At 61.8% G+C, this 16445-nt stretch overlaps 1 protein-coding gene across 28 annotated transcripts in view; it reads right to left on the reverse strand.

Annotated features, from left to right (window-relative positions):
- Positions 1–16445, reverse strand: part of MTA1 (metastasis associated 1) — a 52739-nt gene that overhangs the window by 8350 nt on the left and 27944 nt on the right. For 14 of the 28 annotated variants that reach the window (XM_063643804.1, XM_055287921.1, XM_055287918.1 and 11 more), the window contains 6 exons: positions 11936–12062; positions 11796–11859; positions 7840–7957; positions 3488–3590; positions 2522–2621; positions 2040–2228 (listed from right to left, as the gene is read on the reverse strand). In XM_063643804.1, the coding sequence (XP_063499874.1) occupies positions 2040–2228; positions 2522–2621; positions 3488–3590; positions 7840–7957; positions 11796–11859; positions 11936–12062 (701 nt within the window). Of the gene's footprint in view, positions 1–2039; positions 2229–2521; positions 2622–3487; positions 3591–7839; positions 7958–11795; positions 11860–11935; positions 12063–12708; positions 12760–13730; positions 13770–16445 lie in introns of all 28 variants that reach the window. The other 14 variants (XM_055287916.1, XM_055287914.1, XM_063643794.1 and 11 more) reach the window with 2 other exon arrangements.

Raw genomic sequence — 16445 nt, forward strand, 5'->3', positions numbered from 1 at the left:
GTAGCTGGGACTACAGGTACCTCTCACCACGTCTGGCTAATTTTTGTATTTTTAGTAGAGACGTGGTTTCACCATGTTGGCCAGGCCGGTCTCGAACTCCTGACCTCAAGTGGTCCGCCCACTTTGGCCTCCCAAACGGGATTACAGGCGTAAGCCACCATGCCTGGCCATCTCAGCCATTTTTGTTTTTGAGACAGAGTCTCACACTGTCGCCCAGGCTGGAGTGCAGTGGTGCGATCTCGGCTCACAGCAACCTCCACCCCCGGGGTTCAAGTGATTCTCCTGCCTCTGTCTCCTGAGTAGCTGGGACTACAGGAGACTGCCACCACACCCAGCCAATTTTTGTATTTTTAGTAGACATGGGGTTTCACCATGTTGGCCAGGATGGTCTTGATCTCCTGACCTCATGATCCTCCTGCCTTGGCCTCTGAAAGTGCTGGGATTACAGGCGTGAGCCACCACACCTGGGCTGTGGCATGGATTTAAGAAACGTGTCTTATTAAATAAGGGTTCAGATAGTTCCTCAGTCTGGTCCACTGCATCTGGCATGAAGGAGAGTGGGGCCTGCTCCCTCGACACAGCCCCACAGCCGCAGCCCCCCGAGACTGCGCCTGGACAGGGCCCTGCAGCCGCAGCCCCCCGAGACCGCGCCTGGACACGGCCCCGCAGCCGCAGCCCCCCAACCCCGCGCATGGACACGGCCCCGCAGCCACAGCCCCCAACCCCGCGCCTGGACACGGCCCCGCAGCCACAGCCCCCAACCCCGCGCCTAGACACGGCCCCGCAGCCGCAGCCCCCAACCCCGCGCCTGGACACGGCCCCGCAGCCGCATCCCCCAACCCCGCGCCTGGACACGGCCCCGCAGCCGCAGCCCCCAACCCCGCAGCCGCAGCCCCCAACCCCGCACCTGGACACGGCCCCGCAGCCGCAGCCCCCAACCCCGCACCCGGAACACGTTCCCGCAGCCACAGCCCCGAGTGCTGCCTCGCTAGGCTCACGTGGGCTCAGCACTGGGTTCCCTTCCGCTGGAACCATGTGCAGCAGGGTCTCCCTCAAATTCTGCCCTGGTCTGAGCCTAGTTGGTGAATTTTGTTTCTAGCCCTCGTCCTCTAGTCTGAACATGTTCTGCTCATCTTGGTTTGTTTTTAAGCCTGGAGAGATCCGTATCCGCCTTGGAGAGGCTGCTGGCCCCAGGGACACTCAGGGACTCCTCCCGCCCGGCCAAGCTCTCTCCTTGGCCAGAGGCCCCCACACAAAGCTGCACTCCTGCCCTCAGCAGATGCATCCTCGGGAGCCTCACGGCTGGCTGCCGTCCCTCCTCCTCTTCAGGTCTAGGCACCCTACCCAACCCCATGTTTGTTTCTTCCGAATTCCAGATGCTTCTCCAGTCTCTGCTGCGCTGGCCTGTGCGCTGCTGCCTGGATGGTGCTTTTCATCAGATACCAGCAACCCGGCTGTGTCCCGGCCCCTTTGGGGCTCCTCCCTGCCCTGCCACAGGCTCCACCTCCCCAGGGCTGATGGTCGGGGGCCCCACCACCTCCCACATGGGGATGCGCTTCTAACAGATTAAAAGTATTTTAGGAAGGCTGACGTTTGGAGGGTAGGGGGTCCTGAGGTGGAGGTACAGGGAAGGGAGATCCCATACCATGAAGACTGTCTAGGCCTATTGCTGGGCTAAACTCACTTAAGACAGAAAACAAGGACATGAGGAAACAAGAGGTTCAGCTCAGTCAAAAACAGCAAAACCAAGCCTGGGGCTGGAGGGGGCGGCAAGGAAGGGAAAGTCTCCGTGAGGATACCCTGGCCTCCGTCACCTGGGCCGACCCTTATCCTCATCATGCAATGGTGGCTGCAGCGTGGCTCTCTATGCCCAGGCCCCACCAGCGCCCCCGAGACAGAACTCGTGCAGCTCCACACAGGGAATCAGGGTGCAGGACAGGCTCCCTCAGGGCAGAGTGGGATGGGGACCCCACACCCCCGCAGCCCACCTGGAGACGGGCATGGCCAGCCACTCCCCCATCGCCACCCACGCTACTCACAAAATCTTGCTGAATGTCCGTGAAATCCTTCCCATATTTTTCCAGGGCTTCCTCGAAAAGGTTGGCCTCTGATGCAGACCACTCCTCCATCTCGTCCCTGCAGAGCACGGGCCCGCCCTGCGGTACCAGCGCCGAGATAGCCTTAGAGATGTCATAGATGTTCTTGTGGAGAGTATCCATGGCGTGGAACTGCGGCAGGAGACAGCAGGGTCACCCGGGCCAAGGTGGCTTTTCCTGCACCTGTGGCACGGCACCCCCTCCCTCAGTGCCTCAAGGATCCCCTGCTGTGGGCCCTCCCTGCACCCTCAGCGTAGTCTGGCCGAGTTTGGGGTGGATAGGAAAGGCCAGTCCAGGCGGGACAGCACGTCTGCAGGGGTCCTGAATACTGGGGCAGGTGCTGGGCCCTGGTAGGAGGAAGGGTGCAGCCACTCTGGGCCGTGGGTCACCCCAGGTCTCAGCTGTCCCACCCTGGGCCCACTTACCAGGGTGATGTCTCGGGAGGCAGCTGCGGCGCTCATGTGCAGGCTGGGCTGTCGGACAGAGCTGCTGCAGTCCAGGGCCCGTGCGAAGGTGCCCACGGAGCTGGGGAAAGGAGATGCGATGACAACAGTGTCGGCCGAGCAGGGACTCCCCCCAGGCACGCCGCTCCCCAGGTGCCAGGGACCAGGGGCCACGGGCAGCACGGACTCCCCCCAGGCACACAGCTCCCCAGGTGCCAGGGACCAGGGGCCACGGGCAGCACGGACTCCCCCCAGGCACGCCGCTCCCCAGGTGCCAGGGACCAGGGGCCACGGGCAGCACGGACTCCCCCCAGGCACACAGCTCCCCAGGTGCCAGGGGCAGCAGGGACAAACTGCATGGGCATCGCAGGGAGCAGCCCGCAGGTGGCGAGGACTCCTTGTGTCTTGGGCCCCAGGCTGTGGAGTAGGGCCCAGCACCCGCCCCAGAACCCACGTGCATCTGACTGAGGGCATACAGATAGATTGGCAGACGCCTTGGGGCTTCTTTTGGGGTTTTCTCCACCTCCCAGGCTGCTGGCAGGGAAGGTGCATGGTCCTCTCCTGGGCCTCGGCCTTCGCCCTGCCCCAGGGGTCTGCCCGGGCTGCAGCTGCTCTGCTCCCTGACCAGGCCCAGCCCACTTGCTCCCAGTGGCCCAGGAGTGGGAAAGCGCCTCCGGCTCATCCTGGGAAAGCCCCATTAGGGACACGTGGGCGGGCACACAGGCCTGCCCCCCAAAAGGGCCGCCCTCCTATTTAACGAAGGGCCTGGGCCCAGCACTCCCGAGCCTCTCTGGGAACTGCTAACGGGGGTCTCAGGGCTGCAGCGCGTGGGCTTCATGTTGGGATATGGGATCCAAGACTGTCACGTCCCCAACACCCACCACAGGGCAGGGAGAACAGAAGCTCCAGGCACCACCCGTGCTGGCCTTGCCCGGGAGCAGGACTCACCGGGCCACCACCAGGAACTGGTCGATCTGCTTGTCTGTGAGTGGGTTGTGCGCCTCCCACACCTTGGTCTCCAGCTTGGACTGGTCTCGGCCATCCTCCTCGCCTACAGGGAGGAAGTGTGGCCTTTCTGAGACAGGGTCCCCCGGCGTGCCGGGTCACGCCTCTCCTCCCTGGGCACAGGGAGCTGCTGGGATGGGGAGGGGGAAGGGCTGCAGGGCCCCATAGGTGAGGCCAGGGTGCAAGGCTGGACGGAGGCTGTTGCACACACAGGTACACACATGCACACTCGGCACACAGTGGCCTCTCAACCCGGGGCTGGGTGCACACGCAAGGGGCCTCCCAGCCCACCCAAAATGCAGGGCTCCAAGAACTGTGGCCACAAGAGACGGGAAGGTTGGTTTGTAAATTTAAATCAAGCTTTTCATTTTTATTTATTTATTTATATTATTATTATTTTTTGAGACGGAGTCTCACTCTGTCACCCAGGCTGGAATGCAGTGGTACGATCTTGGCTCACTGCAACCTCTGCCTCCCAGGTTCAAGCAATTCTCCTGCCTCAGCCTCCTGAGTAGCTGGGATCACAGGCGCCAACACCACGCCCAGCCAGTTTTTGTATTTTCAGTAGACACGGGGTTTCACCATGTTGCCCAGGCTGGTCTCGAACTCTTGACCTCAGGTGATCCATCTGCCTTGGCCTCCCAAAGTGTTGGGATCATAGGCGTGAGCCACTGCGCCCGGCCCAAGCTTTTTATTTTGAGATACTTGGATTCACGTGCTATTGCAAGAGGGCCCTGCCACGTCACAGCAGCAGGCACACCACCTCCAGGGACCTTCTGGCCCCTCTTCCACCCCGGGGGGTTGTGGGGCAGCTGCTGCTAAGCCTGGCACAGCCAGAGCCGGGGGCCAGGGAGTGGGCGCGACTCTGGAGGCACCAGCTGTTTCCTGTCTTCTGGAAGCTGGGACGATGGAGAACTCAAGGCTGATGAAGAGGCCACCGGACGCCTGCGAACGGCCAGGGCCAGGAGGGGTTTCTGACCAAACAGCCTTTTATTCGCCAAAAAACAAGACCGTGGTGCTGGGAGACACCCTCAGGAGAATGTATGTCTGAGCATGGCTGAGCCTGACTCCTGGGGACGGACTTGGAGAAAGAGCTCCACAACTGTCCTCTGTCTGCCCCTCAGCCGCCTCCACAGCTCAGTGCAGGGTGCCAGGCTCAGACTCTGCAGGCGGCTCCCCTCCAGCCCTGGGCAGCACCGAGGTTCCAGACCAAGGACCACGGAGTGCGGGGCGCCTCCACCGGGGCGCCCGGCTGCAGGTCCAGCATGGAGAGAGCTCTTGAGGCTAGAAGGTCCCCAAGAAAACGCTATCCCTCGCTAAGGGGCACTGGCTCCCAGACCCTGCCCCGAGGGCCGGGCATCCTGGGCCGTGTGTCCAGGGAAGGTCAGGCCTTGCGGCCCCTAGGAAACAATGCCTGGCCAGACTCAGAGGACGGGGTCAGCCAGGGAAGCGCACTGCCGCAGAGGGAGGGGCCGCCGCACAGCCCTGGAGGTGAGGACGGGGTCAGCTAGGGTCTGGGGCTGTGTGAACCAGCGAGGCGGGCTGGGGGGGTCTTCGGCCTGGTGTGGACTCCTCACCTGGCTCAGGGGTACCCTGGGGAAGCTGGGGCCCAGCTCCCTGGTGGCCAAGAAGCTGAGCCTTGGTGGGACCCACGCAAGCCATGGTGCCTCCGTGTATGCTCACCACTGGTCATGACGGTCGCACTCCCTTTGACATTCCAAACTCACTAAAGGCAGGTGTACAACTAGTGTGCAATTTTCCATCACTCAAGAGGGACACAGCCTCCCGGAGGTGGGGAAGGCTCTGGAAGCCACGTCCCGGCCCCACACCAGCTGGTGGGATCCCTGGTCCTTGCACCAGTGGCCCAAAAGCCAAGGAACAGCAGGGCAGCGGGGAAGGCAGCGTGGAGAGGGGAGGCCGGCTCCTGCAGCTGGCTCAGGCTGGTGGACCCTTAGTCCCATCGCCCCAGGCCCTGCAGAGCCCCGCCAGGTCTCTCCAGGTCGGATCTCAGCCCTGTGTGCACAGTAAGATGGGGGCACCTCAAGGCCCATTCTCCTGCCAGGCCCACCGGCCCCAGGCCGAAGGTACAGATGCACCAGGTGAGGGCCTCTGACCTGAGACAGCTCCTCACTCTCTGGCCCTCATGTGATCTGCCTTCTCACCTGTCTCCCAGCCACGGACTCTGCCTTTTCACCTGGGCGCGGCTGCCAGGCCTTCACCTTTGGCCAGGCCAGAAAGGCAAGACAGCCCCAGGCTGGGAGACCCTGGCATGATAGCAGGGCACCCTGGAGGCCACGGGCCCAGACCCAGCACAGCGGCCTCCCCACGCTCAGACCCACAGGCTGGGCCCCAGCACAGCGGCCTCCCCACGCTCAGACCCACAGGCTGGGCCCCAGCACAGCGGCCTCCCCACGCTCAGGCCCACAGGCCCAGACCCAGCACAGAGGCCTCCCCACACTCAGACCCACAGGCCCCAGTACAGAGGCCTCCCCACACTCAGACCCACAGGCCCCAGCACAGCAGCCTCCCGACGCTCAGACCCACAGGCCGGGCCGCAGCAGAGCGGCCTCCGCACACTCAGACTCACAGGCCAGGCCCCAGCACAGAGGCCTCTCCATGCTCAGACCCACAGGCCTCAGCACAGCGACTTCCCCACGCTTAGACCCACAGGCCAGGCTCTAGCACAGCGGCCTCCCCAGGCTCCGACCCACAGGCCTCTGCACAGAGGCCTCCCCAAGCCCAGACCCAGGCCTCAATGTGCCCTGTGTGCCTGGAGAGAGGTGGGGGTCTTCCCCCCCTGCCCAGCACCTGCCAGAGCACAGATGCTTGCAATATAGCAGGACCACGAGCCCAGTGCCGGAGCCCGCAGCTGCCTGGGGAAGGTGGCACCCCCAGCCACCTGTGAGATGCACCAGCACCTTACAGACAATCAAGAAGAACACGAAACAGCCCCAGCTACTGGGGAGGCTGAGGCTCGAGGATCGCTGGGGCCCAGGACTTCAAGTCCAGCCTGGGCAACACAGCAAGACCCGCTCTCAAAACAAACCAAAACAGGACAACCACGAAACACCTTGATCACAACTGCAAGAAGCAGGGATGCGAGTCCCTGCCGACCCTCGGGGGCAGAGCCCTGCGTCTTGAGGGCAGCCTCGCAGCCTTGTCCAGCGGGGAGATGAGGGACAGGGTTGAGAAGGGGACAGTGAGCCCCAGGACCTCCCACCAGGGCTGCTGAAGCACCAGGCGGAGGGAGGCCGCCTGCATCTGGGGTGAGTACTGTGTTGGAGCTCCACGGCCCCACCAGGCCTCAAGGGTGGGGTACCCACAGGCAAGACAAGAAACGTGGGCAGATTCACACAGAAGAAAATTTCTGGAGACAAAAAGAACTTTAAAAAAGTAACGAGGCCAGGTGCAGTGACTCACACATGTAATCCCAGCACTTTGGGAGGCCGAGGCAGGTAGATCACTTGAGGTCAGGGGTTTGAGACCAACCTGGGCAACATGGCGAAACTGTCTCTACTAAAAATACAAAAAAATTAGCGGGGTGTGGTGGTGCACGCCTGTAGTTCCAGCTACTGAGGCTGAAGTGGGAGGATCATCTGAGCCTGGGAGGTCGAGGCTACAGTGAGCTGTGATCGCACCACTGCACTCCAGCCTGGGCGACAGAGCCAGACCTTGTCCAAAAAAAAAAAAAAGTAATGAAAAACAACTGCCAAGGCCAGACTCGTGGCTCACGCCTGTAATCCCAACACCTTGGGAGGCCTGAGGTCAAGAGTTCAAGACCAACGTGGCCAACACAGTGAAACCCCATCTCTACTAAAAATAAAAAAATTAGCCGGGCGTGATGGCAGGTGCCTGTAATCCCAGCTACTAGGGAGGCTGAGGCAGGAGAATCGCTTGAACCTGGGAGGCGGAGGCTGCAGTGAGCCGAGATCACCCCACTGCACCCCAGCCTGGGCAACAGAGCGAGACTCCGTCTGAAAAAAAAAGAAAAAGAAAAACAACTGCCAGAAGGAAACCAGGTCTCGCTGTGTAAGGACAGCTGATCACCACGTCCTGCCTGAGGGTCTGGGGCTTCCCCAGAACCCCAACGCCACCAGGAGTGGGTGGAGGAAGACTCCGGGACACCAGCCTACACGCATCACCCGCGTGGACAGAGCCCAGGCCTGCACCTGCCATCCCCAGTCACACATGAGTTACTGACATGGCGGCTGTGTCCCAGCCTCCTCTCACCCAGTGTGTCACCCGGCAGGACAGGACAGGACAGAGGGCTCCGTGCCCAGGGCGGCCCACCCTACCTTCTTTTAACAAGTCGGTGATGTCTGCCTGGTACCGGTTTCCTACTCGAATCTCTCCTTTATCTGCCAGCAGGGTCTTCTGCTGTGGGTCGTAGACTAGAGAATAGAAGAAGAAATCCTGGAAAACACCACAGGAGACAGAGAGGTGTCAGCACGGCCGGGCTGCTGGGAGGGCCAGAGAGGCGTCAGCACGGCCGGGCTGCTGGGAGGGTCTTGCCCAGAGTTCCTGCAGGGTGACATGGGCGCAGGAGGGAGGGCGCAGGAGCCCCCACAGCTCCCGGCCATGCCTGGGAGGAGCCTACAGCGGGGCCTCGAGGGTCACCGGGGGATGCACCTGCCCTGTGACACTGCACGGAGGAGACATGCTGAGGGTCAGCAGAGGCGGGTCCTCTGAGCAGCTGCAGGGGTGGGGCCAGGCTCCACAAACCCTTACCAAGGCAAGGTGGGTACGACTGCAGCCCAAAAACAATGACTTATTTGCCTTTTTATTTTTTTTGAGGCAGAGTTTCGCTCTTGCTGCCCAGGCTAGAGTGCAATGACGTGATCTCGGCTCACTGCAACCTCCGCCTCCCGGGTTCAAGCGATTCTCCTGCCTCAGCCTTCCAAGTAGCTGGGATTACAGGTGCCCGCCACCACACCCAGCTAATGTTTTGTATCTTCATTAGAGACAGGGTTTCACCAGTTGGTCAGGCTGGTCTCAAACTCCTGAGCTCAGGTGATCCACCCGCCTCGGCCTCCCAAAGTGCTGGGATTACTGGCGTCAGCCACTGCGCCCGGCTGACTTATTTTCCTTTTTTGAGACATGGTCTTGCTCTGTCGCCCAGGCTGGAGCGCAGCAGTGCAATCACAGCTCACTGCGGCCTCCGCCTCCTGGGTTCAAGTGATCCTCCCACCTCAGCCTCCAAGTAGTTGAGACTACAGGCATGTGCCACACCCGGCTACAAAACCATCCCTATCAGCAGCAGCAATGTGAAGACGTAACTTCTCCAAGGTCTTTAAGAGCGACAGAAATCAGGAGTTCTGGGCACAACCTTGGAGGAGCGGCAACCGCTGGAGCGCTACGGAGCATACCAGGCTCAGCGCCGCCAGCCACCACCCGCGCAGCAGGTGCAGCCCTTCCCGCCAGTACTCCATCTCAGGCCACCTCACACCAGGGCCCCCAGGCTGCCTCTGGGATGGCATTTCCAGGACATGGCCTTTGCCAACCTTTTGCTGTCTGGCATTGTGTGCCTGCTGTCCTGCACTGGGCTGGTTCTGGTGATTTTTGAAGCAGGCCTGTCCAGGCCTGGCCCTGGAGTCCCAGCCTGAGCACCTGGCCTCAGCCAGGGCTGCACTTTCTTCTGCATGTGTGCCTGGTGCCCAATCGCCCTCCCGTTTCCAGGTCATCTTCCTGATTCCTGTGGGTCGTCTTTTCCAGCCCTTACCCACTTTCCCCGTCTCTCCTATTCTGAAAGCTACTCTGAGTCTTCTTTCCAGAGCTACCTTTAAAGTCCAGCGTGACACCTGCTCCATGTGTGACCACGAGCCATGCTTCAGGGCCTTCGTCCTCTCGAACTGACACAACTACCAGAGGCCAGCTGCCAGGCTCAGCCTCAGCTCCTACTCTGCCTGGATCTTTTTTTTTTTTTTTTTTGGAGATAGGGTCTTGCTATATCACCCAGCTAGAGTACAGTGGTGCGATCTTGATTCACCTCAGCCTCCGCCTCTTGACTCAATCCTCCCACCTCAGCCTCCTGAGTAGCTGGGACCACAGTAAGTGTGCACCACCATGCCTGGCTGATGTTTCTCACTTTTGTAGAGGTGAGGTCTCATTATGATGCCCAGGCTGCTTTTGAACTCTTGAGCTAAAGTGACTTCCCCGGCCTTGGCCTCCCAAAGTGCTGGGATTACAGGCATGAGCCACTGCACCTGGCCTGTTTATTTAAATTAATAAACACACGTAGTTTCTATTTGGTGCCAGACTGCTCCACTGGCCAGGGCCTGGGTGTGTCTGTGACTGCTGTGTGCTGTTTCTGCACTCTTGCTTATCTGTGACATGAGCCCATGTTTATCAGGACTTCATCAGTGGGGGTTATTTGAGGCGAGGCAGGGGCACGATCCCCTGGGGACAGTGGCACAAGCTTCTGCTGGGTGCTAAGTGTACTCACCCTGAGCCTGTTACATTAAATCCCCATATTGGGGCTGTTCAGAAGCCCCAGGCAAGAAAGAAGAGGGAAGTGGCCGGGCGCAGTGGCTCATGCCTGTAATCCCAGCACTTTGGGAGGCAGAGGCGGGATGATCACCTAAGGTCAGGAGTTTGAGACCAGCCCGGCTAACATGGTGAAACCCCATTTCTACTAAAAATACAAAAAATTAGCCAGACATGGTGACACACGTCTGTAATCCCAGCTACTCGGGAGGCTGAGGCAGGAGAATCACTTGAACCCGGGAGGCGGAGGTTGCAGTGAGCCGAGATCGCTCCACTGCACTCCAGCCTGGGCGACAAGAGCGAAACTGCCTCAAAAAAAAAAAAAAAAAAAAAAGAAAAAGGGGAGAAAGGCTGCATTGTGCAGCAGGAGGGTTTCGGGGTGCCTGAGCAGCCTGTTTTGTCCCCGGTGAGCATGGACCCAGCCGTTTCTGGGCGGACACAGTGCAGACAGGCTTGTCACTGCACCTGCTGCTTCCTCACGGACCTTTTTTGCTAACAAACATTTTCTGTGTCCACAGATACGTTTCCGCAGTCTCACCCTCTCTGTGTGGCTCTGTCAATAAGAGCACTCCTCACTCTTGAGTGGAAGCGTTCACAGCCACCCCCACAGCCTCTGCTCCCGCCCAGCAGGTTGTGGCTCGGCCTTCTGGGAAGCTGGTCTGGCAGCCTGAGAGGGCTCGAGCCCTGCCCATGCTCCAGGCATGTGTTACGACCCCAGGCCGAGCCCTGCCTGCTCCTCTCTACCTGCTCATGACTCTGAGCTCAGGCCTGGGGCACGAGCACAGCCCTAGCTGAGCCACTGTCGCCCTTCACGCCTGTTTCCAGGCTGTGTGGTGGGAATGGGGACCGGGGCCACAGGGGTAGTGCAGGGCTGAGCTTGGGACACACCGTGGCCATCCTGGATCCTTCAGAGCCCGTGCCACAGCACCGATGGCCACGACAGAGAGATGAGCCCCCCTAGGATGGGCAGGGCGGGGGCCGTATCCAGCAACCTGCATCTGAGCTGGCTGGACACGCTGGGGGTGTTCAGGTCACAAGACTCCAGCCAGGTGGCAGCAGAGCCTGTGGGAGGCCAAGCCCTAGGCCTGGAGATGCGCCTGCCCCTTGGCAGGTGTCCCCTGCAACTGTGACAGGCACTCCAGGGAACCAACATGCTCCAGACGCTTTTGCCCCCGCGTGGCCTCAGAAAACCCAACTCTCCCATTCGCTGCATCTCACGGCAGCCTCAGTGCCACCGCTGTCAGGCGACACTGCTCCCCAGGGATGTATGGCATTGTCTGGAGACATTTTTTGGTTGTCACACCTTGGGGGATGCTATATGGCAGGTTAACACCATATAATCACAGGCGACCCCCAGGTAAGAATCACCTGGTAACACCATATAATCACAGTGACCCCCAAGGTGGGCCTACCAGGCTTCTGCCCACCGCCCAGGAGAGACCAGCCAAGACTGCTGCGAAGACCCAGGTGGCCCCTGCCCCCACCTGCCCCCACCTGCCTCAGCCACACCCTCCCCAGGGGGACCTCCCCTCGCTGGTTGTCTGGGTGGCAGCGGCAAGAGGAAAGAGCCCCAAGCTCCTGGCCCACAATTCTGGACGCATAGGGTGGGGGCGGCCACACACCAGGACACCTGGAAGTGACTGTCAGGACGCAATCCCTGCTTCCTCCCAGAACAGCCTGGGCCTAGAGGGAGGCCAGCAGAGGTCATGGGTGGAGGAAACAGTGTCCCGGGACTGGCTGCAGCAGACCAGGCCGGGCTGGGCCTCACCTCCCGCTCCAGGTAGGACTTGAGCGACTCGGTCTCGTTGAGCAGGGTGACGCTGCACTTGCCCCTGGAAGAGAAGGACGGGCAGGCTGGAAAGGCGAGGGCAGCCTGAGGGGCCCAGGGCGGGAGCTGCTGGGGGCTACCTGATGTGCGTGGCGGGCAGGGACTCTAGCTGCCGGGAGAGGAACAGCTCCCGATGCCGCAGCTGGTGCTTTAGTTTCTCGGGCAGGTCCACCATTTCCGGATTCTCCATCTCCTCTTCTATTTCCCCTGAAGGACAAGGAGCCCGTCAGCACCGCGGCAGACGCGCACTGCCAGACCAAGGCCCACCCCACCGGCCCCACCTGGCGCCAGCACGCAGGAGGCCCAGTCCTGGGAGGCGCGCCTCCTCCTGCTGCCAGACGCTGTCCCGCTGCCCCACCCTATGGCGGCCCAGCGGCTCCTTGGCAGGTACCCCTGCAGACACCCTGGTGCCCACGTGCCCTTTAAGTCCAGGCACCCTAAAGGCCCAGATTCCCCAGGGCATGAAGATGGAAGGAGGAGGCAGAACAAGGTCCGGGCCAGCCCCAGAAGCAGCAGGCAAGAGCAAGAGGAGCAGGGGAGCCGGCGGCTACCAAGTGCCCAGGCCAGGAGGGCGAGGGGCAGCCGCCCTCTGTCTGTCCCCATCTCGTGGCCAGACAGCCCCATACAGCCCACCACAGACCTCCCACACCAGCAGGTCACCCTCAGGCCGGGGCCGCACCAAGGCTGGGCTGTGGGCCGGACGCAAGGGAGGGCCCCTCCTCAGCCAGGCCGGCCGGGCGCAGGGCACAGGCATGCAGGTGGCCTGCCCAAACTCTGTCCCTCAGCGGCGCTGCCGCCCCCAGCCCAGGGACACAGACAGGAGGACGCCCTCCTTGCGGAGGCCGGCTCTTACCTTCCTCGCCGTTGTCCGCCCCCGGTCCGGCCTTATAGCAGACTGACAGGGCTATATAACAGACAGACAGCACCCGGCAGCATGGTCAGCGCAGGGCGGCAGCCTGCTCCCTGCCCAGGGCCCGGACCGAGGGCTGTGCCGCCAGGGGGCAGGGCAGAACGGGGGCCACAGGCCTCCCGGTGGGGCGTGAAGACCACCCGGTTGAAGATCATTTGGGCCTCAACGTCCCCCCACTTTGGCTGCCCACCCACCCAGTGCCAAGCCTCTTTGGGAAGAGCCCAGACAAGCCTGGCTGTGGAGGGCCCCTGTCCAGTGCCCACCCCTGCCCCCACTCCACTGGGGCTTCCCAGAACCGGCTGTCCAGTCAAGGCCGGGGCCGGGCACGGGCCAGCAGCATGGGGATTCCTGCCCTGTGCTAGGAACCCAAGTAGGGTTCTTATAACACCCAAAATGGGGGTGTGCAGTGGTGCTCCCCACCGCCCCTCGCACGCCCAGCACCGGCCGCCAGTGGGCCACTCATCCCGCTCAGCGCCCTGCCAGCTCTCTGAGCCCAAGGTCCCCAGACGGGACCACGGCCAGCCAGGCTGCTCGCTCTCTGAGGCCCCCTTGTGGTGCCTGCAGGAAGTCCTGGCTCCTCTGGGCACTCCCAGGCGCCAACAGCTAAGACTGAGGCTGGGAGCAGCCATGCTGGACGTGTTCTGGGGGGGCCCTATCTGGGCCTCAGAAGCCTGGGGTGTCTGCCGGCTGAGCCTCACCTCCTCCCGGTCCATAGAACAGGGCAGGGCTGAGCAGGACAGCCCCAGTCCCAGCATCCCAGGCCAACACATCTCACTCGCTCCCACTTCTGGGGACCCACGAGCAAACTGCACCCTGAACTCAGACATCACCAGGACCCAGAGGCCCACACACCAGCCCCAGACCAGAGGCTGGCTTTTGTTCACACCCGCCCTATGCCAGGCCCCATCAGAGCACTGACCCAGCCTGGACAGAAGCCCACAGCGGCTCCGAGACTCCCATCTCACCAGTGTCCCGGTCAGCAGAACAGGGCTCCGTGCTGCAGCCTGTCGGAGATGTGGGCGAGGTGGACCTACAGCTCCTCAGGAGACCCTCAACAGGCAGAAACACCCAGGCAGGACGTGGGGCTGGCTAGTGTACGCGGCACCCCTCACACTCTGAACCCTCCCTCAGACCCTGGATACACCCGAGCATGAGACCAGGCTGTGCCCTCACTCCCACTCTTGGCTGTGGTCTCTAGGGCCCCCACGCCCTGCTCTGGGGGGCTCTGAGGAGGGGCGTTCCCCTCTCCCTGTCATTCTGTCATGAGAAAGGCTTCGTGCTCACAGGCCCTGCCGGGGGGAGGGCTTCTCTGCCGCAAGGGCCACAGTGCAGCCTGGGGGGTGTCTACCCTCCACCCTGAGGCCTGCACTGTGGGCTGGACGCCCCAGCAGGGGCTGGGTGGAGGCAGTGACGTGGGAGAGCCAGAGGCCTCCCAGAGTGTCCTCACATCTGTCCCTGGGATCACCTGGGGGCCTCACCCTGGCTACCATGAGCTCACAGAGGAGCAGGAGAAACGCACAGATGGACACAGCCCCGGGGGGTGTGGGCCCTGCAGGATCACCGCAAGGCCCAGCCGCCAGGCAAGAGTGGGGCCGCGCTCCGAGCCCCTGGACCAGCGGCAGACCCATCACCCATGACGCCTGCTCCCTGCAGCTGGGCTCTCAGTTCACAGGAACGCCCTGCAGAGGGGCCGCCATGCAGCTTTCCAGGGAGCCCTGTCCAAAGGGGCTGTGCTGTGTACCTGGGGGGCCAGTGCTCGAGCTGGGACACTGCTCTCTGCCCAGTCCCATCAGCCCCAACGAGGCCCTTCTGGAAAACCTGCCCTCTGATACCTCCAATCACGCTTTGTCTGGAGTCCCCTTCTGGGGCTCTTCCAGGAAAAGGCCATCCTCTGGGGCGTCTGAGAGCAGAACCTCAGCCAAGGGGCCACAGTACCCTCAAAAACCACTGATACAGCCTCTCTGGAGCAGGGACACTGTGCCCCCAGGTGCTAGTGGACAGAGACAGGATCCACCCTGGGCCAGCCATAAACATGCCCAACTCAACGGTGACGCCTGACTCCCCAGGCCACACAGACTGGCAGCGCCACATTGCGGCCACTCAGCCTGGGCACTGCTTCTCCAGCGGGCCAGCCCTGCAGAGTCGACATAGGCCAGCCTCCGACACCAAGAACCGCTAGCTGTGCTGCTGGCTGGCACCCAGCACCTGCAGGGCCAAGGGCCGCACCAAACGCCCCTCCAGAACGTGTAGCCTGTGGACCTTCAACATCCCCAGCTCTCCTCCTTGGTGCCTGGAGCCGCCGAGTGCAGCAGTGGAGTACACAGGCTTTGGGGTCAGAGGTCAAGGATCACCATGCCCCACCTTGAAGGCTCCCCTCCTCTGAGCAGCTAGGAGGTTCCAGTTCCTCACAAAGCCAGAGAAAGCCCATGGTCAACTGGCAGCTCCCTTTGGGCCAGCCATAGGCCCCTCAGCCCAGTGTCCAGAGTGGACCCAGGCTCGGGGGCCCAGCCCAGCTGCACTGACGCAGGGCAGCTCACATCCGCATCCACTGGGTGCTGAGGAAAGGTCCCAGCTGTCCGGTGGGCAAGGCAGTGGGGTTAAGGGACACCTTCCTTCCACACGCGCCTTCCCTGGCCGACTCCCAGCAAAGGCTCAGGAACAAGGCATCGGTGGCAGGATGATCTGTCCTGTCCCTAAGCCCCTCACAGGGCAGGGGGAGGTTGCCTGGGCTGACTTCTTGCCCCTCACCCACAGCGCTGGGACGGGGGCAGAATATGCCAGGGTCCTCCCACCTGACCCACCGCCAATCCACAGTCCTTGGACCTTACCCCATTAGGGGTCGTGGGAGGCTACAGGTGGGACCTTGGCCCACCCCAGCGACACGGGTACCCGGGCAGTCACATGCCTCACCTACAGACCCAGAAAATGTCACCCTACAGACCACAGCCTCAGCCTGGGCTCAGATCCCACCCCAGGTGATGTGTCAGAACGGAAGCCAAAAACGCCCCTCACGCCTGCCCCCACCGACACATGAAGGGCCTCAGTGGGCCCACACCACACTGTGTCTGGTGCAGGTGGGGCCCAGCCCGGCAGGCCGTGTCAGTAGCGTGTGGAGGGCGTGGGGGTGCCTCTGGCTCCTGGCTCTGAAGTCGACATCCCCCAGAGCAGGAGACCCCACCACCTGTGAGCACCTGTTCCCGGGGGAGAAGCTGGGCCCCCAAGGCTGAGGGCATTCCCATGCAGCCAGTGGCTTCCTCCCACACACTGTGCTGGCCACAGCAGCCCCTCCCAGCCAAGTTACTAAACTTGGGTTTGAATCGTAAAGAATAAGGAGAGGACTGATTTCCTGAAAACACTATTCAGAATGCCAACAGAAGCCTCTTCGCAAAATTAAAAAGAGAGAGACGTTGGCAGGTGCGGGCAGCAGGGTCCCACCAGCCTGAAAAGTCTCCAGAAGTCGTCATAAAAGGGAAAAAGAAGCCTCGATCAATGATGCCCACACCCAGCCACACCGCATGACAAGCTCACAGAGGATGCCAATGAGAAACAGACCACTCTGGGGGGCCTGCGAGGACTTCATTAACCCAGCCCTCGAGGAAACGGAGCCAGGACACCCCCGCCCACTGTGGAAGGGAGAAAAAGAGGCCAGAGCGAGGTGGGCAGAGGGTGGCTCCACAAGG

Source organism: Symphalangus syndactylus, chromosome 8 (assembly GCF_028878055.3).
Source record: "Symphalangus syndactylus isolate Jambi chromosome 8, NHGRI_mSymSyn1-v2.1_pri, whole genome shotgun sequence".
Lineage (NCBI taxonomy): Eukaryota > Metazoa > Chordata > Mammalia > Primates > Hylobatidae > Symphalangus > Symphalangus syndactylus.